At 37.4% G+C, this 23,442-nt stretch overlaps 2 protein-coding genes and 1 pseudogene across 4 annotated transcripts; 2 read left to right on the forward strand and 1 right to left on the reverse strand.

Moving 5' to 3' along the window:
• Positions 1-51: 51 nt before the first annotated feature.
• Positions 52-4,121, forward strand: dnase1l1l (deoxyribonuclease I-like 1-like). Of its 2 annotated transcripts, none has more exons than XM_081349027.1 (9): positions 52-142; positions 424-576; positions 689-777; positions 857-943; positions 1,081-1,193; positions 1,303-1,415; positions 1,512-1,669; positions 3,377-3,473; positions 3,545-4,121. In XM_081349027.1, exons 2-9 carry the CDS (start codon positions 436-438, stop codon positions 3,623-3,625), a joined length of 879 nt encoding a protein of 292 aa, XP_081205153.1. In that variant the 5' UTR covers positions 52-142; positions 424-435; the 3' UTR covers positions 3,626-4,121. The 2 variants fall into 2 exon arrangements, with proteins under 2 accessions (XP_081205153.1, XP_081205154.1); XM_081349028.1 differs by having other exon boundaries at positions 1,512-1,637; positions 3,545-4,053.
• A 708-nt stretch (positions 4,122-4,829) lies between these two features.
• LOC308680704 (uncharacterized protein) lies at positions 4,830-10,676 on the forward strand. The gene is made up of 8 exons (XM_081348982.1): positions 4,830-4,998; positions 5,268-7,013; positions 7,140-7,206; positions 7,329-7,678; positions 8,246-8,306; positions 8,392-8,446; positions 8,527-8,646; positions 9,544-10,676. The coding sequence occupies exons 1-8, from the start codon at positions 4,956-4,958 to the stop codon at positions 9,643-9,645; spliced, it is 2,544 nt and encodes an 847-aa protein (XP_081205108.1). The 5' UTR covers positions 4,830-4,955; the 3' UTR covers positions 9,646-10,676.
• LOC308680471 (potassium voltage-gated channel subfamily KQT member 2-like) lies at positions 9,771-21,350 on the reverse strand (annotated as a pseudogene). Its single transcript has 8 exons — positions 21,338-21,350; positions 20,370-20,448; positions 19,676-19,857; positions 18,596-18,643; positions 14,945-15,044; positions 14,556-14,702; positions 11,810-11,927; positions 9,771-11,720 (listed from the first exon to the last, which is right to left on the reverse strand). The product of its transcript is annotated as a potassium voltage-gated channel subfamily KQT member 2-like (transcript).
• Between the last annotated feature and the right edge of the window lie 2,092 nt (positions 21,351-23,442).

Genomic DNA, 23,442 nt, shown 5'->3' on the forward strand with positions numbered 1-23,442 from the left:
TTGAACACATTCACACACTGCCCCTCCCCTTGCCCAACACTGCTTTTCACCATGGTTTCCTGTGTAAAGATAACCAGAGCACATTAAAACATTCATTCCAACAACTTAAACGCTCTTAATAGCTTGACAGCCGTCATACAGGGTGAGTCATGTTATATTTTCATGGAAATGCATTAGGTTCATAGATTTAAATTTACAGAGGAACTTTTTTATGGTTGAATTGCAGCTTAACATGACAAAACTGGAAGTGCAATACCACAGTATGACGCTGCTGTAGGCCTGAGGTGTTTTAACATAAGCTGGCTAATAACACGGGCTGTGCAACAAAATCTCATAACTTATACGCTATTTTCTACTACAGTATCCAGTTTGACAAAAATTGGAAGTGTTCTGTTTGACTAATGTAACTTTATGTATTTCTAGAAGCTCTGATAAATGAGGTCGCCTCTTCTGGTATGTTTTGTTGGATTATGTTTTTGGACTTCTGTGATATCACTGAAGATCTGTGCCTTCAACATCAAGAGTTATGGGGAAGCAAAGGCCAGTAATAAGAGAGTTATGGAGATTTTGATAAAGGTACAAAAGATTTTTGACAGTATGAATAAAGATGAAATGTGTCTGTCTATCTTAAAACATCTTAAATTCTTGAAAATTATTATTATTATTATTATTATTATGTAATTTCTAGATCATTTCTCGCTGTGACCTGAGTTTGATTCAGGAGGTTCGAGATTCTAGAGGTCAAGCCGTATCTGCACTGTTGATGAACCTGAACAGGTATATATTTACTGCATGTGTCACTGATGCATGCAACTAATTAATGTATAATATAACGTTTTCATTTCGCTTCCCCCAGGTTTGACACATCTCACATTTACACTCATTTAGCGAGTAAAAGAATGGGGAAGAAAACGTACAAAGAGCAGTACGTGTACATTTACAGGTAATTAAACTTTTAAAATGGGTGTCGTGCAAAAATGTTGACACAAGTGAAGTGTCAGTGATCTGTAGTGAACATACCTGAATATTGCGAACACTAGGAGTGATGATGAACTCATCCAGCACATGCTGTGTCCACAGAAAAGACATGCTACAGGTGAAAGAGCAATACCATCATCCAGAATTCAATGAGACCGCAGAAGGAGTGTTTTCCAGAGAGCCGTTCATCATATGGATCCGTTCTCCCACAACATGTACGTCGCATTAACGTTTCTAGTACCTGGAAATAAAATAGCACATTACAACACAATGATTAGCTCAGATACATTTATATTGAATCTGATTGGCCGTATCATCTTACAGTGGTGAAGAACTTCGTCCTCATTGGTCAGCACACCTGTCCTAAGAATGCAATGAAAGAAATGGAGGGACTTTATGAGGTCTTCCAAACAGTCAAGAAGAAATGGAAAACTGAGGTACACCAAACTTATAAAATATATTAGAACGATAGACAGAATGACATACTTTATATGAATTCCTCGATTGTGTAAAAAACGTTTTACCTTATCTAGAATGTGATGTTCCTGGGGGACTTAAATGCAGCCTGCAGCTATGTTACCAATAAAGGACTGAAAAACGTGCGTCTCAAGAGCGACCCAAAGTTCCACTGGTTGATCAGAGATGAACAAGACACTACAGTGCGTGAAAAAACACGCTGCGCTTATGACAGGTCTTACTTTCTTAGCAAACCTATACACAATAACCATATTGTGACAATAGAGCGCTGCAGGGATGACATAATTTTGTATAGGCCAACCCGGAAGTTAGCATCACACTGGCTTCCTTGACAAGAGCCAATAGGATTTTTCCATTGACTTTTGGATTATTGAAGAAAATAACCAACAAATGTATATGATTCTTACATTTTGATCATCAAGATGATCTCCACAACTTTTATGAATTTTGAATCCTAAATACAAAATCGCCAGAAGTAAAAAGCTATAGGCAATAAATGAACCACACCACAGTCACATGCTTCACCACCGCTAAGCTTCCGCCAACTCTTTCAGTCTTTATTTAAAGGAACACTCCGACTTTTTGGGACTTCAGCTTATTCACAGTATCCCCCAGAGTTAGATAAGTCCATACATACCTTTTTCATTTCTGTGCGTTCTGTAAGTGTTATTTGACGCACCCACCGCTAGCCTAGCTTAGCACAAAGACTGGATGTAAATGGATAAGGTAGCATACTAATCCCAATAAGTGACAAAATAATGCAAACATTTTCCTATTTACATGTTGTGATCTGTATAGACAGATATATTCTCACTAGGCGTAGGAGCACAGCTACTTGGGCGGAGTGGCTACTTTGTTTACGGAACCATCAACAGGGCGTCTCGTGTGCTGCGCTAATCACTCCGCCCAAGTAGCCACTCCGCCCAAGTAGCTGTGCTCCTACGCCTAGTGAGAATATAGTTCCCAGTATTTATACGATTAAAAATGGTCTCTGTCTCATATAGCCTTGTTATTTGTACACGCTGTGACTATACAGATCACAACATGTAAATAGGAAAATGTTTGCATTATTTTGTCACTTATTGGGATTAGTATGCTAACTTATCCATTTACATCCAGTCTTTGTGCTAAGCTAGGCTAGCAGTGGGTGCGTCAAATAACACTTACGGAACGCACAGAAATGAAAAAGGTATGTATGGACTTATCTAACTCTGGGGGATATTGTGAATAAGCTAAAGTCCCAAAAAGTCGGAGTGTTCCTTTAAAATCTACGAACTTGAGTGGTTAGTGAGTAGACGAGTTTCTGTTTGCCGTGATAATGTTTAATGTCCCCGACAACTTCTATAATCTCATTTAGCCACTTGTTAGCAACCACCTTTTTCAAGACACGAGTGGGGTATTACTGATGTATTTCATGTCATAGAATAAAAACGTGAAAATATCACAAGCCTGTGTTAACCACAGACCTTATTTCAGGCATTTGACCAAAAACCCATTCAAAAACCCCACTGACTTGAACAACCGGTCTGGTTGTCTGAACTACCAGACTGGTTACAATGACTGGTTGACCGGTGACCGGTAACCAATGACCGGTTACAATGATTTAAAGAGATTGTTTATCCCCCAAAAATGATATTTTTCCTTATTTTATTCACCCTCATGATATTTTAAACCTGAATGAGTTATTTCTTTTATGGAGATTAAAATGAGATGTTAGGCAGACTGATTCAACACTTTTTTATTTCATGGAAAAACTAAAGTTAAAAAATGCTAACTTACAACATTTCCAGGTTTTAGGACTCATTCCTGCAGCACTCTATAGCATTCTGAGTCTAAACTACAGTTACCAGTTTGACAAAATGACATGCCAATGTATGTTTGATAGTCTAACAGTTCAATCTTTCTGAAAATCCCCCTTTAGGATTATTATTCATGGAAAAGAACTCATTTCAGGGATAGTTCCAGAATCTGCTCAACCGTTCAACTTCAAACAAGAATATAATCTATCTGAGGAAGAGGTAAACAGTACTGCAAAACAGTTAATAATTCATAACCAATGTTTGAAATGTCTTTAATTTTTTGCATTTAGGCTTTGGAAGTCAGTGACCACTATCCTGTAGAAGTGGATTTAAAAGCAAACCATCGCTACCTCCTGCGCAACGAACTGTAAAATTATGAATATCTGTGAATATGGCCTACAAAGTAGCTTGATACTGTGATAACTTACTGGTACTTGTACTGTGTTCCGGTATCAATATCTGATACTATGCAGTCTGTGTACAATGTTGTCACAAAAGGAAACACCAGTGGCAGAACACATACATGTTTTTAAGGCACTTAACTGATGCTGCAGAGAAAAAATGTGAATGGATAAGGGTCACGGAAAATAAAAGCACCCGCCCAATTATTATATTGTACATATTAGCAGAAAAAAAGAGTTTACTACACTATTTAAGCCATTTTGGTATATTTACCCATGATGTTATTATACAAATTATTTTAATTGATTCAATAACTTGCTTTGCTGTTCTGCTAGGTGTCCTGTATTTGATGTTGCTAATAGTGGAGATGATTAAATAATAAACACAATGTCCTCATATTACCAGTCTCATTGTAATACTTGAAATTGTAAGAAAATCTAACATGGATTAAATTCACAAAACTCCAATTGTGACTCTTTAATACTCATATGTATATAAGATGAAAGATCCTTTTCTTATTTAAGTCAGCTCATATTTTGTGAGTCCCTTACTCGGTTTTGATCAAGAGGAACTACTGTATGCTCTTATGCTCTTTCACTCTGTAATGTCAATAAATAATTCACGCTATAAAACTGACTACACACACTCGCTACAGTGGCTCACTAAAAAAAAAAGAAAACTGTTATAATGGAAATCGGCCATCTTGTTCATCTTAAAAACAGATTTTACTGAGGTGTTTACATGGAAGCGTTTGCATAAATATACTGTTACTCATGAGGAGGATGCATCAATTTAGCGGAGACATGGTGTGGTTGAGCTACTCAAACCACAACCTAGAAAATGTCAAACAAGGCTGCACTCATGCAGCAGTAACACACACACACACACACACACACACACACACACACACACACACACACACACACACACACACACACACACACACACACACACACACACACACACACACACACACACACACACTCTGTAATACATCAAGTAAATATAGGTTGACATACTTGGTTCACTTTTAATACTTATATTTAACAATATTAATTTACATTGCATGCCAATTTAGCCGTTTTTGTTCAGTACATGCTCAATTCTATGATGTTTCTATTCGTGCTCTTGTTGTTATGGCCCTATTTAAACAGGAAGCAGCTATGACATGATGTGGCACGCATCACACACGCTCATTTTGTCAAGTGGTGGAACATTTTGAGTGTCTGTCATGTCTGTATTTGATTTTGTCGGTACGGGGTGAAATTTAATGCTTAACACTGTTGTGTCAAAAACAAGATGGAGCAAAACATTGCTGATTTTCTAAAGGACGCATTTCCAGGTAAGATTTTTGTGTGAGACTTTTTGTGTAATGAAGAAGTGAAAACTTTTGTAGCCAACTGCATGTTGTGATTCTGACCACTAAACCAATTTATTACATAAATAATCTGACTTTTTACCTTAAGTCGATATAAGAAAAGTCCATAAAAATACAGCCCAATGTACCTTGTTAATATAAAGGAAGTTTCTGTTTAGATTTTTCATAGGTGGCTAATCCATATTTTGAATTGTGCATTGCATTGTGTTGTGTCTTTTTTAAAATAAAAACAGAGGCAAACTTTGATCATCTACACTCTGATGACGACGCTAACGTACTTCAAAATGAGCCCGACATGGAGGACGACAACAGTCACAGAGAATCCAGTGGATCTGAATCTGACATAGATTTAGAGTGGGCGAATAGGGAAGAGGAAACTAAGAACTTTACTGAGAACAATAGGAACTTCTCATTAGATGAACAAAGCATGAAGGCAGGATCTTTGCCCTGTGGTTTAAGAGATGACGACGATGCAGATGAAAACAAGACACAAACCCAAAACCAGCAATTAAGCTTGCATGATGAGGAATGCAGAGAGAAGGAAGTCGAGACACATGCAGATATCCATCAAATGAACAAGGAACAAGCTGAAGATGTCAGTATGCTGGAAATGGTTCTTCCAAAAGGAACTGACTATGATCTGGAAACAAGGAGCCCAGAGACCCCATCACACCTACTGTCCTACCAGATGGTGGATAAACCTGAAAATGTGAGCTCAACTTCCAAAGAGGACAGACTGGAGCTTGGGAGCACTGAGGAACATGTCCTTCAGCATGCACCAGATGATAATGAGCTCAATTGTTTTAGTGCCATAAAGTCAACATTGCAAGATTGGCCAGAAGCATCAATGGAGGTCCAGTCTGGGGATGAGATGAAAGAGTTTACAGAAGAAGATCATGAAAATCATGAAAGAGACGAGGAAGGTTTAGCAGAGTACCCCTCTGATTTGTCTCAAAGTGATAGTGGGGACAGCAGTGAGGGTCATGAGGGTGGACAACCCACTCACATGGACACCAAGCTGGCTCAGGTGCAGGTTGAAGAACTGGATTATTCCTATGAGATGAAGAAGCTAGAAGAACCTCCACTGAATTACAAAGTTGTAACTTCAAGGAATGATGATGTTCAAGTGAAAGATGGATGTATGGATCCTGTAGACATGCTCACTTATGTCAAGAATGAGGATCTGAGAGTGGAGACACCTGGGAAATCTGATGATGACATATTGTTCCAGACAAAGCAGGACAGTATTAGAGATGACGAATATAACAGTGAGATTTCAAACACTGGCGAAAGTTCTGATTTTGGAATCTCTGCGAATTTCCAATCTAATTCCAGTGAATCTTACATGACTGAGCAGCCTGACTATGATAGTGATATCAGCAGTGATGGTGAATACTGCAAGAGCCAAGAAGAAAACCCTGATTACACTTCCCATACAATCTTGGAGGAAAAAAACTCTGCTGCCATGAAACAAAAGCACAACTTAATGAAAGACTTTGCTAGAGATCGGAACAGCATTGACCATGAAATAGAGGATGTGGTGGTCACAGATAGTCAGAAAGAGGTGTGTGATGTAGAACATTTTTCAAGCAATCCAGCATCTCCTGAAGCAGGAATGGAAGGATCTTCTGAGACATACTCATCTGAAAACAAAAGTGTGAGTGAGTCACATCCACAAGAGGCCAAGAACAACAAAGAACATGATAACAGTGAACACTCAGAAGTTTCAGACATTGGTGAAAATATCAACACTTTGCTACCTGGGACATTTTGGACCTTGATGGACGATCACAACCTGAAGCTTGACGAATATGACTGGGAAATTAATGAAAAAGATGTGATCTGTGATGAAGAGGACTATTCCCAGGAAGAGCTGGAGAATGATGAAGAGGAGACCGAGAGGGACTGGGAGAAAGAAAAAACAAGAATTGAGGCATTTAACAGATTCTACCAGACCGCCGAAGGCGAGGAAAACAAAGGTAAATGCTTATTTGTGAACCATCTTCAAGCCATAAAGCAATACCATGAATCACATTTTTATTAGGAATTTTATAAATGAATTTTACCTTACTACTGGATAAATTCTTTCCCAACAACTACAACAGGGAGAATCCACAAAGTGACGTTTTGTTTGGATCTAGAATCCTCTCTTTATGAGGTGGATAGTGACAGGTAAAACAGATTTCAAAGTTTGATTACTTACTTTAAAAGTAAAGTGTTTTGCTTAACATATATATATTAGATATTAGATTTTAGTGCAACATACAAGCTCATATATTTGATTTGCTACACAGCAGTGAAGAGGAACTGAGCACAAAAGGTTGCATCAGAGAGTTGCATCCTCCAGAGTCCAGTTCAGACAAAAAAGAACGAAGCAACAGGGAAGACAGCCATGAACCCTCAGAAGTTTCATACATTGAAAATTTCAGCACTCTTCTGATGGATGAGGACATGAATCTTGATGAATATGACCATGACATTAATGTAGAAGAGTTCTATAAAATGAACTCAAGTAAGGCGATCTGTGATGATGAGGATGATTTCTTGGAGAAGCTGAAAAATGAAATAGAGAGGGACATGGAGCAGGAACAAGCGAGAATTGACAGATGCTACGAAGAGTCTGTAAAAGGAAAGCAAAATGAGGGTAAGTGCTCAAATGTTTTATCGAAATTACAATACTGTTGAAAAAAATTGGGGTCAGTAAGATTTGAATTAGAAATTAATACTTTTATTCATTAAATAATAATATATATTTCAAATATTACAAAAGATTTATATTCCAAATAAATGCTGTTCTTTTAAACTTTATATTTATCAAAGAATCCTAAAAAAAAAAGTATCACAGTTCCCACAAAAGTATTAAGAAGTTAAAATATAAACTGTAATATTACTGGTTTTCAACATTGATAATAATATGATGTATGATGAATATGATGAATATGTTTCTTAGGCTTCAAATCAGCATGTTAGAATTATTTCTTAAGGATCATATGACACTAAAGACTGGAGTAATGATGCTGAAAATGAATACATTTCTTTAAAATATATTAAAATAGTTATTTTATATAAAAATTGTTTCTGTAGCTCAACTGTTACACATGACACTAGCATAGGACATAAAAATGCCAGATAAATGAATGAATGAATAAATAAATGAACGAACAAACAAACGAATGAATACATAAATAAGTGCACATTTCTCTCTCAAAAGTAACAGACAGGAGGTTTAGGTTGGATCAAGGATCTTCTCAAAATGAGGAAGATAATGATAGGTAAGATGGATTTCATTCATTTTAAAATTTCATTCAGATTTTAGGATGATAAATTTGTAAACTTGTATTTTATATTGCCTTGCAGCAGTGAACAGGAATCAAACTCAGAAGATGACACTGCCAAAGTCCAGAAGAATGAGGTGAGAACATCAGATCATCAAGCATACAACACAATAATCAAATAATAATAATCTCACATCATCTGCTCTCCATGTTTCAGGACCAAAGTGATTCTGATGAACCACATGAGAGACGTTTATACGCAGGAAGGTACAAAGTTTTACCAAAGGGGTTACAAAAGGCAGGCAAGCAGCTGAAGGAACACCCCAAAAGAAATAAGGTAAGTATAAACTCGCTAGAATAAAAAAAACAGCATAACAATATAGATAAAACACTCATATTTTTGAGGTTCTATTTTTTTTAATCTGGAGACAGGTTAGACAAAAGCTTTTTTGCCCTTAAAACCTTAAAAAAAATATCGCTGTTTTCCTACTACACCCCATGACGCTTTGCACAAATTTTGGGAGTAACAAATGTATGAATAACCCCAAAAGCTTGATTATTTCTGTAGCAATATTTCGGACGTGTTAAATATCACGGTAGTAACAGATGTCTGTATTATGTAACATACTTATGCAATACACACGTTGCCTTAATCAAATATGTTTCTTAAGTGGAACATTGAGTGATATTTTAAAGTGATTTCCGTCATTTTGACGAATAAAAAATATTGCATGCCTGCTTTAGAAACATTCCAGTAAACACATTTTAAAGCATCCGTGTGAAAACAAACCTGGAAAAAGACGTGGGGATTTGGGGAGAAAACGAGAGATAATTAGTGCATTGCAGTGGATTATTCATTATTCATTTATTAGACAACAAATTTGCAGTAGCTATTGGATAAGGAATATTTGTAGCACAACCTTATGATTTGATTCAGTATTTTTGAGTGGAACTACCCCAAACCGGACGTGCCTTCCATAATCTAAAAAGCAGGAGGCTCGTTAGGAAAAAGGTGGATATAAATAATAAAAAATAACAGTGTTTTGAGTAAATAAAAACATGTCCATGGTACATATAAGTCATGTCTAATGGTGTAAACATTTATCATATAGTTCACGTACAATGCAAGTTACTGTACTTGAATCAGTATCCAGTAATGACAATGACTTTAATAGTAAGTCATTACTAATAACACCAATAAGACTCTGACTGAACTCTGTCTTGATCTCTCTAGTGTCTTGTTCTGCTGCGGTCAGTGTTAGCAGTGAGTCTAGCGTCAGTGGTGGGGCTGCTGTCTTACTGCTGGGCCACAGACAGCTTGGACTGGATCTACTGAATTCACATGGATTTTGGATATTCAACATAATTCAAAACACAAAATAAAAGTCAAGGCCTCTGCATTATGATAAAGAAATCATTGCACAAGACCATGCAAAATGTCATGAAACAGACAAGCAAGCACACTGAGATAAGACCAACTTTATTTCCTTACAGGATGCAACCTAATATTGTAATGTTTGAACAGCGCTTTGAAATACAGCTTTTTTTTTATGTTTATGTCTTTTAACATGGAAATCTGTTTTTTATGTAAACCACATTTAGATAGATTTAATCATCTTCCGTTTTACTAGGAAAAGTGATACATTTGCAGATGTACATGGTCTCTTGCCCCTACAGGACACCTTGTACAAACAAGTGCTTTCAAAGTAAAACTGACCTGAAAAATAAATACAAAATAAAAATAAATGCATTTGATACATTCCTTTATCCCTGACTATATCTGACTGCAGTTAATGCGACATTCTTTTATTGCTATTGCTTTCTAATCTCAATTGTCATCCTATTAGGTTGTCAGCAAGCTATATTCCATAAACATGCCATGCAGTTAGTGTATTTTTAGGTCTGATTATTATTCAGTGCCTTCTTCACTACAGCATAAAATATGATGTCTTAGTGCAAGTTACCCAAATTCTAGAAAATTACAACCGATCGCATACAATAGCATGGATATTTCTTCTTTAACAATCACCAGGGTTTCTGGAAATATTATTAGTTCCTCAAAAAGCACGTCTCTCTCTGTGAGTGCTTTGACTTTAAAAGTAGCTATACAAATTAATTCATCTTTCAACCCTTCAGATAAGAAATGTAAGAGGGGAGAAGTACCTGTAAGGCATGCTCAGCTTTCTGTCGTCGTTTTCTTTGGCTGAAATTATTTTCTCCACTGGAACCTTTCAATTTATAATGTTCATTAAATGCTTACTACGAACACATGCCCTGATTAACTACTCGTTTTTCATAACAGTCTTATAACGCATTTCAGAAAAGACGATGTAAATAAATAAATGAATAATAAATATCTTGTGAATCAAAATTACAGTTGTAAGGTAAAGTGCATTTGATACTGCATTAGCTGTGGTGACTACGCAAACTAATAAAGAAGAGGTGCCTTGTTTGATTTGAGTAAGATCCATGCCGGTAATTGAATACACACAATCTTTTCCGCTTGTGAACGCACATACTGTATCCTCAGCCTCCATGTTTGGGGTCTTTTTTAAATCGCAATGTTCATGATTCGTTCTCGCTGATGTTGCATCAGTAATCACTCCCACGTGTGTGTTTTTCCGACAGTTTTAAATGGCCACGTACATGTCCATCTGCTACATCCAGGACACTGGTCCGCACAACATAAATTCCAAACTACTTCAGACCGGGCCACATCCTGTCACCGAAAGGCCCCTCTCCTGTAAACGAGAGAGGTGACGGTGCTCCGGGCGTGTACAGGTCGGAGTCCGTATCTGACTCCCCCTCGGCCAGATAAGGCCTGAGACGGGTGCACAGCGTCCCGCCTCCCCCACCAAAAAGCCCCAGACTCACCGGAGGCACATATTCCCCTTCTCTGGCCTGAGAAATGCTAAAGCCACTAAAAGAGCGGTCTAGTTCCTCATGGTCCACCGAGGGAATGGACAGAGACGTGTCACTTTCGACGGCTGCCTGCTGCTGGATGGGTCTCCTGGACCTGCGCGAGCGGCTGTTGTCACAGCTCTCGTGGAACGGTGGAGGCGGGAGGCGGTACAGCGAGGGGTCGTCGGTGCCTATCGGTGACACTCCTCGGCTGTTGTTCCAGAGAGGCACGCTGAGGGGATGTTCTTCCTGCTGGTGCCACGAGGTAGAGGGCCGACACTGGCTGTCTGTGGGAGTCCTGTTGGGACCAGGATGGACAGGGGACCCGCTCTTGTTTTTATCCTCGTCTTTGTTCTGTGCTTTCTCGCTATTATCGTCAGGGCTGTGGTAAGGAGGAGCAGGGTAAGGGATTTTAAAGCCCAGGAGAGCTTCGGTCTCAGATCGCGGGATGCCCATTTGTGTTGTATACACGCTGACCAAAAAGTTGAGTTTGAGGTCCATTGCCCCCACCTGCACAAGGAGAGACAACCGGACTCTTCAGCACTAACATTGTGGGGCTATACAACCACATCAAATGAACTTGACACACTGTGGTTCACCTGTTTCTCCATCTTGTTCAGACGCCCCATCATGCTCTGGTCCTCAGCCATCTCTGTTTCGCTTTTGGGTTTGTCCTTTTCTCCTGTCCCGCCTCCTTTCCCCACAATCTGATCCACTCTAGTGATCCAATAGACCATCACTTCGACACATAGTCAATACGCCCTCATTCACATTGAGATTCAGTGGTTAACTGTACACTGTACCTTGTCAAGTTAACAGAAATTAGCTTTATGGAGGAGAACTTGACCATGCGAATGCAAACATAGGACAGCAGGGTTTAAACCATAGGGAAGCAAATGAACTGAAGCTTGATTTGCTGAAAGTGAATGTGATTTTGCATGCTGCATGCTATACTGCAAAGTTGTTAACCAGCATGCATTCATCAGGGTCTTCAAAAAGATGAATCTTTCAAACAAAGATGTTCTGCAGCATTGCACTGAGATGAACGCTCACATTACTGCAGTGAAAACACATCACACAAGAGTGTCTTTCTCTGCAAAGTTACTGACAGCAGTGTTGGGGAGTAACTAACTAAAAATAAAGAAACGGCTAATTTAACTACATTATTTCAGAGGGGAAAATCTGATTCATTCATTCGAGTGAATCAGAATTTAGTGAACCAGTTTGTCCTAAACGGCAATACCAATCGAGTGTGAATCTTTCTTTTAAAACATTCTAGTGAATTTGTTTTTCCCTAAAACAGCCCTCTATGTCTTATCTAGCATTGGTTAGAATCAGTATTGCTATCATTAAACTAAAACTGAAATAAAAAATAAATTCAAACTATTTAGAAATGTATATATATATATATATATATATATATATATATATATATATATATATATATATATATATATATATATATAAAAACAATAAAAACACAAGCACATAATATAAAATGACAAAAAATTTAACCTCAACATATAAAAGTAAAAGCTAATTCAAAATACTAATAAAAACTGCAATAGTATATAAATAATATTAAAATAACTCTGGTCAGGATCATTCCTTCTAGTAAATTGGTTCTATTGAGTGGTTCATGTAAATGACTAATAACACAGCTTCAATTTGAGTCCCTGCGATATTTAGTGTACTTCTTTATAATGGAATATTTTGTTAAATGCTGCTGTTAATTATTGTTTTTAATTCAATTAGATTAAGGGTGCATTTTGTTAATATATCAAATTTGGTTCTTTCACCTTAATGGACATTATTGATTTACTCAAAAACCCAGTAAAATAGATCTCAGATTAAATTATAAATAAGATCATCAGATAGTTGTATTTAGAAAGATTTTTGCCCCCTTAAGGCCCAATATACTTCAAGAGAAATCGTTTTGAGAGTTCAAAAAAGTTCGCTACGGCTGGTAAACTACCATTGTACTACCATTGGTCCGTGGCGATTACGTAATAGGTAGGTGTGCATGGAGACTCCGCCTTCTTTCACGCCGAAATCTTTTCCAGCTTTCTCAATTTTGTTGTGTGTTTATTTTGTTATTGAGAGGAAAGCGCGCAGCACATATTTACATATTCATCTAAACGCCGTCTCAGCAGTGTGGGCGGCTTCGGATGTTCACTTACAGTATATCGCTGCTCACGTATTTAGAACTTCATTTTACCCCTAAACAAAGAACGAAAAAGAACTTCGCCATGAGTATATCAGGGCCTTTAAAATATATTCCCCAACAATGATTGGCAAACATACAAATGACAATGAATTTGTATAGTAAAAAATGTGGGGAAATAAATGAAAATTAAATCACAATGTCACCTGGTTCCATGCCTTATGATGCTTTGTGTTTTAAACACTGTACATTTTAGTTATTCTCTCTTTTTTGAACCCTGGAACATCATGCACAATTGCATCAGTCCCCCGGTAAGCAGGCTGCATGGTCACACCATAGTGAGTAATATTGCACAGCATAAAGACAATTTTTTTTATATATATATAATTTTATAAATTAACTTTTGATAAATTCTAAAGCTAAATTCTGAAGCAAGTAATTATGGATACTTAAACCCATCCAAAATGCAATTCTTTCTCAATGTGAACATAGAATATCCAGTTAACAATGCTTCCAGTTATCGACAAGTTTCTCCTCATGTTTTTCTTTGACATTTTACAATTGTAGTTTTATACTATGCTGTCCAATAATAAACCCATTCAGCCTGGGAAGGCCATTGGTGAATTGATTACGTACTTCTTGTGACGAGGGGTCGAGGGGGGAGGGGGACCCACAATCAAATCTATCCTGGCAAAGCACACAGAGAGAACATGGATACCAAGCATCATCAAGCAACACATGGGAACCATTCCATACACCCCAGCGAGGACCGTCGACAAATAAGAAAGAATATATTCCATACATGTCTGTTCTCACCCACTTCTAGGAACAGTGTTTCATGTTTACATGTATGATAGAAATGGTTTTTGCTGTTGGAATATATTGGTATATGTGTGGATGCTATTTCACAACATATATGAGGCTTATTTGAGAGAAAAGGAGTGAATCTGAATTCAAATCATTTTGGATGTGACACAGAAAACAACCACTGTGAATGTGATTTTGATCAAGCAGTGTTAAAGAATTTTTCCTCAATTTTTTTAATCTTTCTTCAATACCAAACAGTGACCACCAGAGGTTGCAGCCAACAATCCAGCTACAGCTCTTGACAAATACTGATTGACCACTGAAACAGGTGGATCGTGTCATTGTTAGAGGGTGAAAACTTTGTGATTCTTTACTAACTAAAGTCTTGCCTGGCCTGAAGGTTTTTGATGCGGGACAGCATGTCCAGATGGCCGGCTGAATATTGCTCAATCACATCCATCACATCATAGGGCCTGAGGCTCTCTTTAAATCTCCTCTTAGACACCAGGAACCGCATAATACTGGGGAAGACAGAAAAGTTACTGTAACAGAGCGATAAATACAGAATTCAATAAACATTTGACTGTCCCACCAGTTAAATGACTGTTTTCAGTTTTTAAAATAATTATAAATAATTAATTAAGTATTTAATTATATTTCAAAAACCCACATAATTCAGTTTTATTTTGTTTTTAAAAATAATTGTTGTGAAACCAAAAATGTACACATAATTTGTTTTAGTCGGGTGATAAATGTGTCTTACCAGATTGCTCTGATGGTGACCTTGAGTCCCGGAGAAAGATCCGGCACAAACTCGCAGTTGAAACCCCTGTCGTCCCCAAGCTCCTCTGGAAGGCTCGCCTCTACAACACACAAACGGACAGGCTGCTCCCAGTGTAAAGAGTCCTAATGTTAATGATGAACAGCCATTTGACAAGATGAAAGATTACAGAAATCATCTGCCATGGCAGACATGCTCGATAAACTGCTAAGGTGCTCCACATTATACAACAGTTAGTTCCAGTCTTTGAATTTGATTGGCCAAGCGGCGTTCCAAGAGTGATATTTAGTCAAACGGCACTTGCACTTTGCTTGTCTGCAGAGTATGTGAAAATTGTGGAGTGAAAGCAGTGTTGTGTGGTTTTTCATATATGTAACTCGAAATATTATCCTTTTTACAGAACTGTTGTATAAAATCAATATCATGCATGCAAATGATGTTGTTCTGAATTTTAGCATGACTATTTCAGCTGTAGGAATGAGGCTATGATGAAATTCAGTACATTTGCTCATGATATATTGCTAGATTAAAACCCATCATAGATTATCATACAGGTTTGGAACAACATGAGGGTAAGTAAATTTTGACAATTTTTTTTTTTTTTTTGTGTGAGAGCTATTCCTTATGCATGTCTTTTAGTAAGGCACAATTAAATCACGCATTAGACACACTTTGTAAAAAAGTAAATTCTCCTGTATATGACAAGTGAGATTTTTAAAATTGTAGTTAATTTATTCCACTCTTCAGAAGTCAAATTTCTGAAACTGATAGCCCTCCTAATCTCAGGATCACTTTGTCAGCATTAGTCTTTTTTTGACAGAAGCTTCAGACATGCTTTTATGTTTCTATGTGCATTTGGAGCTGAAACAATAGTTTTACTCATGCATGAAGCACTTACCAGGACCTGCTAGTCTGAGCATTTGACGCGATAGCACATGTGAGAGAAACTTTTGTGCACCTAACAAAATCTAGCAATAGGGCAAATTTCAACCCCCTATGAAAAACAGTTTACCATGTGAAGCTAGGACAAAAAAAGCTTAAATATTAGTACTACATGTGTCATTCTCATGCCATATGAATAAGGATGTGACAGCCGAAAAAGCGCATCCTATTCAAATGACATAACCAACTAGTCGAAACTGCACAAGACCGATTTCTGGAAACAAACTTGTTTCCTTAATAAGCTGAGAAATTTCTTCATGCAGGTTAGTGCAAAGTACTTGATGGAAAGTGTAAGTTGCAAAGTGTTTCTTTAACACCTTCATGGAACACATTCTGTCATGGAATGAGAAATAGATCCAGGCTGAGACATAGTAACGTTAAGCTTAGATCTGCTATTGCACTTCACTGTCATATGGGTGACAGATAAGGCTAATTCAGCTGCTGTAAAAGCTATCCAAGCATCAGAAAAGAAATTCATATTTTGTGTGATGCTTCAAGTGAGATGAAACTTTCAGCCAAGGGTTCATGACAGAGAGTGTTGGATGATAGGCAGATCTGTGAAGATATGCAGCAGCTCGATAATTAAGGAGCCGTTTTTAAAACATGCATAGTGTTTCTTTAGCAGACTGGTGTTGAGATGTTTTTGGACTAGTGCTAAAGAGATGCAGCCCCAGACAACATAATTTGTCTTACTGATTAAGCCCTCAATCGCTGCCAAAATGTGAAGAGAAAAAAGAGATCAAATGTGAAAGATAGAGAGAGAAAGAAACAGAGAAAGAAAGAGAAATGAGAGAGAGATGGTCAAAGATGACAATGACTTTAATCATGCAACTGTATAACACATGGTGTTGCTTATATTAGGCTTATGCTACATTATGATTGGGGAAGATTTGCTTTCACATCATTACAAGGCACTTTCCATGAAAATGGTACTGACCGATGTCTCATGACTTTTCTTAAAGCACAAATTTCACACTTTTGTTGTGAGGACCATTTATGTTAGAGGAACTATTATGTAACATAATTAACGTAGCGTAAAAAGTAGATTGTTTTAAATACATAAACTGTCTGTATTCCTCCCTTAAAATAGTGATTTTGACCTATAAACGTTACAATTGAATGATCTAAAAAATGTCATCATTTTGAAGAAATCTGTTGAATTTTATATTCAATGCAATGTAGTAAAGAACAATTTTTAATTATTATTATTACTAATTATTACTAATTTTAAAAGTTATTGCAATAAATATAACATTTCATTTTAGGTTATTGAAGAAATAATATAACCAATCTCTACAGCATGGTGAGAATTATTCATGTTTTTCTCAATTGTAGACTTCACGCTCAACCATTAAAGGGTTAGTTCACCCAAAAATGAAAATTCTGTCAGTAATTACTCACCCTCATGTTGTTCCAACCCCGTAAGACTTTCGTTCATCTTCGGAACACAAATTAAGATATTTTTGATGAAATCTGAGTGCTGGATCAGTCCTCCTGCAGGCTTATGGACACTATAACTTGCTGGCCCAGAAAATGTATTAAAGACATTGTTAATATAGTCCAAGTGACTCCAGTGGCTCAATCTTAAGTTTATAAAGCGACGAGAATACTTTTTGTGCGCAAAAACAAACAAAAATAACGACTTTATTCCACTTTTCATTTCCTTCTCTCTGGGCCTCGAGTCTTTTCACGTAGTGTAATAGCGTAGCGCATCTGTGTTTCACGTCACCTGTATCACACATGACCAGAGTCGCCCAATAGTGAGCCTACGTGGTGACGTGAAACACAGATGCGCTACGCTTAAACACTACGTGAAAAGACTCGAGGCCCAGAGAGAAGGAAATGAAAAGTGGAATAAAGTCGTTATTTTTGTTTGTTTTTGCGCACAAAAAGTATTCTCGTCGCTTTATAAACTTAAGATTGAGCCACTGGAGTCACTTGGACTATATTAACAATGTCTTTAATACATTTTCTGGGCCAGCAAGTTAAGGTGTCCATAAGCCTGCAGGAGGACTGATCCAGCACTCAGATTTCATCAAAAATATCTTAATTTGTGTTCCGAAGATGAACGAAAGTCTTACGGGGTTGGAACAACATGAGGGTGAGTAATTACTGACAGAATTTTCATTTTTGGGTGAACTAACCCTTTAAACCCACGTTAATGAAGAAAATACTTTAATTCTTTAGTTTTTCTTTAATTCAATGGAAAATATATAAATATAAGACAAATTTGCAACTCTGTTATTTGACCAGTTGCTCATTCTAGCATATTTATCACTATTTATTCATTTTTAGTAAATAACAAAAGCACACATCAGATTTTTTTAATAACAGGGTTACAAAACCGACAAACATATTTAGAACAAGAATATTTAGTGTGACCTATTTTGTACCCTATTCATGGAAAGTCAAATGGTACGATACTGGAAGTGACACCTGTTTCTAATATGCATGCTGTAGTGACACTGCTACATAATTTATTAATTTGAATTCACTAAGCTAAGGTCTGTGATGCTGTTGTTTGTGATTTATCAAACGTAATATCTTGTCATTTCTGCCATCTCTAACCTTTTCGAGAGAGTGATCGCTGCATCACGCTTACAGATTCTGATTATATATAGTCTACTTCTGAGAGAAACTGCTCTGTCATTCCTTTGCTTTTTGGATCATATTTCTGGATCGTGGCCTAACCTGGAGAACTCTTCATGGCGAAGTCCTCGTCTTGCAACTCAATCAGCACTTTATTTTTTTCCAGTAGAGAGAAATGAGAGAGAAACTGATGAGTGTGCAGGAAGTGAAATACATAAAATGGATCAATTTATATATATTTTGAAGTTGAGCACTGCAGAGTTATGCCAAGAGCATAAAACAGATGATGAGAGAAACACAAATGGGCGAATTCACTAATCAACTGTCACTTTAGCTAACGGTATTTCAATGCAAAAAACTACATCTCATTCACTAACCACCCATAATCCAGTTTAATTGTCATTCTTCCTAGGGCAAACATGCTTCTTTGTAAACCAGATTCATTTAGCATAAAATCTGATTTGCATAGTTCCTGTAGTGAATCGGATACTAAACAATGCAAATACGGTAGCATGTGCAAATAAATGTGTTCATGTGTTCATTCTTAGTGAATTCCCCCCAAAGCATTTTCACCATAGATGAAATGTGTTACGGGGATCAAGCATCTTAAGAGCATATAAACCTTCTCCTATTAATGTATTTGTAAAAGGAAAGATGCAAACCATAGTTACTGCAACTGAAAAGCCACAAATCAACAAACATCTTCAGACCAGAATACAACGTTCCACTGCAATTCTCTGTGGACTCAAACAATACGTTTTGAAACATTAAGTCACTTTCACGTGTTTCAGCAATGGGACCGAACCTATGAACCTTACGAAATACAGATCAGTCTTTCTGGCGGGCTGTTTCTTTAATGAGAAAAACGCACCTGCTGTCTTATGAATTCTAATAAATGGAGTGTCACTGACATCATCTTTTCTGCTACGACACATTAAGCAATCCGGAGTGGCGTCTGTCTCTGTGCCAAAGAATTAAAAACTATCCTCGCTAGCTGCTGAAGACCCACTCTGATGCTTAAACTTCAGCATCAAAGGAAGAAAAAGCAAGATATGCAAAGTGAGTATTGTAAGTGAGTGAGCGCATACAGTATACTAGTGAATGCAAGAATTTGGAAGCTTGCAGTGTATAACAGTGGAAATCCCAATAGTCCCAGGTGTGCACATAATAACATTCTCTGACCTTCAGAGTTCTGCCGAGATGCTCCATCTTTCATTCTGAAAGCGTGTTTTGCAGTGAAGCTCAAGCTCTTGGTCACTTTGCTTTGACTCTCTTTGACTCCGTCCTCTGTCTTGAAGGTCTTGGTTTCCTTTCCCCCGGTGCTCTTAGAGGGACTGCCTTTCTCTTTTAAGCTGGGCTTACGACTGCACAGCGGACACAATGAAGCACAGAAGACAAACAAAAAAGCAAAGGAAACAGACAATTCATCCTGAGCCCACACTTATAGGCGTCTGTTTTAGTGTGGGACAGAAATAATTCCTGAACCCATCCAGTGCTAGAGAGAGAATACACAGTAACTTATATCAATGACCATCCACTGCAAAAAAGTAATTTCCTTTATTCTCTATTTTTGTATTTTCCAGTATTTTCCATTTTTGTTTTAAGGACAAACCTCACATGTTTTCTTAAAGGTTTTTAATGTTGTTTATATGTCTATGTGGTGTTTTTAATATGCTTTAAGACAAACCATGTGCACATTCATCAGTCAACACCATTACTGAGTGTTTTCTCCTTAAAACTGCAGTGAACCAAAGACGTAGCCCTGTTTCCTACCATCATTTCCTGTGGAGCAGACACAATGGTCTCATTTTAAACACCATCAAAACCAAGGAGATGATAGTGGACTTTGGAAGGCGCAAGGCGCATCTTCATTTACCTGTGGTAATTAAGGGGGAAGACATTGAGGTGGTCCAGACGTATAAATATCTGGGAGTACACCTGGACCAAAAACTGGACTGGTCAATACACGTAAATGCAGCATACAGGAAAGGTCAGAGCAGACTTTATTTTCTCAGGAAGCTAAAATCATTCCAAGTCTGCAATGAGATGCTGTACTTGTTTTATCAGTCGGTTGTGGCCAGTGCTGTTTTCTTTGCAGCGGTGTGTTGGGGCGGATGTATGACGGCCAGGGAGGGGGACAGACTTGACAAACTAGTCAAGAAGTGTGAGTCTGTGCTGGGAAGGAGGGTCGAATCATTAGGTGACTTGATAACGGATAGAATGATGGCCATGATTAAATCCATCATTAGGAACAAGAACCACCCACTGCATGACACTGTGGTTGCTCAGCAAAGCAGCCGCAGTAGCCGACTCCTTTCCATGAGTTGTAGGACTGAGAGGTTCAGGAGGTCATTCGTTCCAGCTGCCATAAGACTGTATAATGGACATGTTTGAATGTGGACATTCATACTATTGATAGTAGCTTGTTCAGTGACCGTTATTTTAATTTTTATATAATATCACCATCTGTGTTTTTTTTAGGGATTATTGCTATACTGTGAATAGATAACAAACACTATATGCTGCTGGACATCCGAATTTCCCCAGTGGGGATGAATAAAGGCATCAATCAATCAATCAATCAATCAATCATCACAAACATGGAACTAATCCTGTCAACGTGCGGGGCTTTTCTCCACTCACTCTATAACGTTCAAAGTATTTCTAAGGATGCTGATTTTTAGCAGGCAGCTGTCTGATTCTGAGATGGCGAACGGAAACGTTATTTGTGATACATTAGCAGCACATTATTAGCTGTTTGATAACGTAGTCAAGCCAAAGGCTTATCATATCAATTACCATTATGTGTCTGATGTTGTAGAGAGCGATACATTAACGCATTACCATTCTGATTCATCGTGTAGATAATCCTGTATAATTCGCTCTTCCTCTTCCGAATCAGTTTCTGGTACATATATGCCTGAATTAAACCATTATTTCCACTTGCCATTGTGTGGCATTTACTAGCTGACTGAGTGGATCAGGTAGTTCGAGCTGGTGTGATTGGGTGGAGGCAGGAACTAAATATACTAAATGAAGCAATGATGTGGTTAGATTCAAGCCATTGAAGAAATTCATAGATTCAAGCCATGAAGACATTTTTTTCACAGTTGATCTCCGAATAGTCGATCTCCGAATGCTAATGAACTGACTCTGAATTTTAGTTTTGCTTCTTATATGAGCATCCTTTTTCAAATACAAGGTCAATATTGATTTTCACTAACGACAAAACAACAAATTATCCGTGAATTTATATGGAACTAAGCTTTAGGAGCTTTTCATCTTTACTCTCTTCCCTGTTACGTTGCATTCGGAGATCGACTATTTTTGACTGTCAAAATGCCAGCGGACACATCTACAGTGAGTTGTTCAAAATCTTTCTTTTTAGTAAACTCTGTGTACACAAACAATGTTCTCAATGCTTGAGTTCATGTGAAGAGCCCCTGGTGATACTTCAAGCACAGTTTCATGTTGTGTCGAGCCTTCTTAGTGTTTTAAAAATAGCGATTTTTGATGCTATCATAGAAGTGCCCCAAGCACTCCCATTCAAAAGGCAATTTGACCAAAAACGAAAATACGGTCAATCTTAAAAGTGGCGTTTGCATTCTAATTATGCTTTTAAATGAAAGTTTGCCTCGGGTAGATTAGCAATAAGACCCTAGGTTGCAATTTGGTAAGAGTTACCCTTTAAGTCACTAAATATTAGTATAAATCTACATTGGCCAGCACAAAAAAATTGTTTTACTAAGTGCACCTTAAAGAAAATTATTTTTTGCAGTGCAATAAAATATTTATTTTGTGATGGATTTAATCAAATATAAATGGTGAAGCAGCTAAAAAAACATGCTTATTGTATTTTACTTTTATAAATAGATAGCTGATTACTGTTTATTGATATATTATTTGCTTGTTTGCATATTTAAACTATTTCAATTCTTAATAGAACAACACAGTTGCATATTTACTGATATGCAAGCTCGCTATAGAAATGTTCAGCTGAAGCAACCAAAAAAAAAAAAAAAAAACACTGAAATGTTTTAATTAATCAGATAAGTGCTTAAAAATTAGTTATGTTGATTTATAAAATGACTGAAACATGTAAATATTAGATAATTTAAATAAGTAATTTCACAACATTGTACATTAAAAGACATTTTCCTTGGCAAACACAAAGTGTGTCATTTCTGCATTCTTCTATTTTAATAAAGATCGGACTTACATGGGCAAAGATATGGATAATGGTGCTTCTCAGTCATGCAATACAATCCACAACTTCTGGATGCAGCAGACCCACATGATGCCACAGCAGATACTTTGAACAACAAAGCAATGAAACACATGCATGTTTTTGGGCATGCTGAAAAATACACAACTGTTATATTATGCAACTTTAAAAAAGCAGCCAAATCAATAAATAAAAAAATGAGAGACCCCATAAAATACTCAAGGCAGCTTGCAGAGGAGGGTGGTCTCGTGGGATGGAGGTAAAAAGGGATGGGAAGTGCTTCCAGGTGCTAAGTGGGAAAGTTGATCTGCAAGCAAAAATCTCTCACAAAGCTAAACAAATATTTGTTTGTTAGCAAACAAACAGCAACAAAGATTGTTCGTCTGCTTCTCTGGTTTGAACAAGACAACATTTTTAGATGCTGGAGAGCAGAACATTTCTCATCCCACCTGAGCTGACGGGAGATTAAAATACTTCAACACCGATACGAATGTGCACTATGATGTACAGTATGTCTCAAAAATTTTGAGCTGATGATAGTACACACTGAAGGAATACATTTAGAAATCAGGGAGGGGGGGGTGGGGGCAAATCCAAATGCTGGAGAGAGATCTGGGCGTGCAGATGTTAGTATCTTTGTGCAACGGTACCTATTGCTTCTTGGGCAGCACCCACACAGGGTGTCTTTGTGTGAAATCTCACTACTGCAAATGTGGTTGGAGTG

This window comes from Scardinius erythrophthalmus (genome assembly GCF_964197995.2).
Source record: "Scardinius erythrophthalmus genome assembly, chromosome: 20".
NCBI classification, from domain to species: Eukaryota; Metazoa; Chordata; class Actinopteri; order Cypriniformes; family Leuciscidae; genus Scardinius; species Scardinius erythrophthalmus.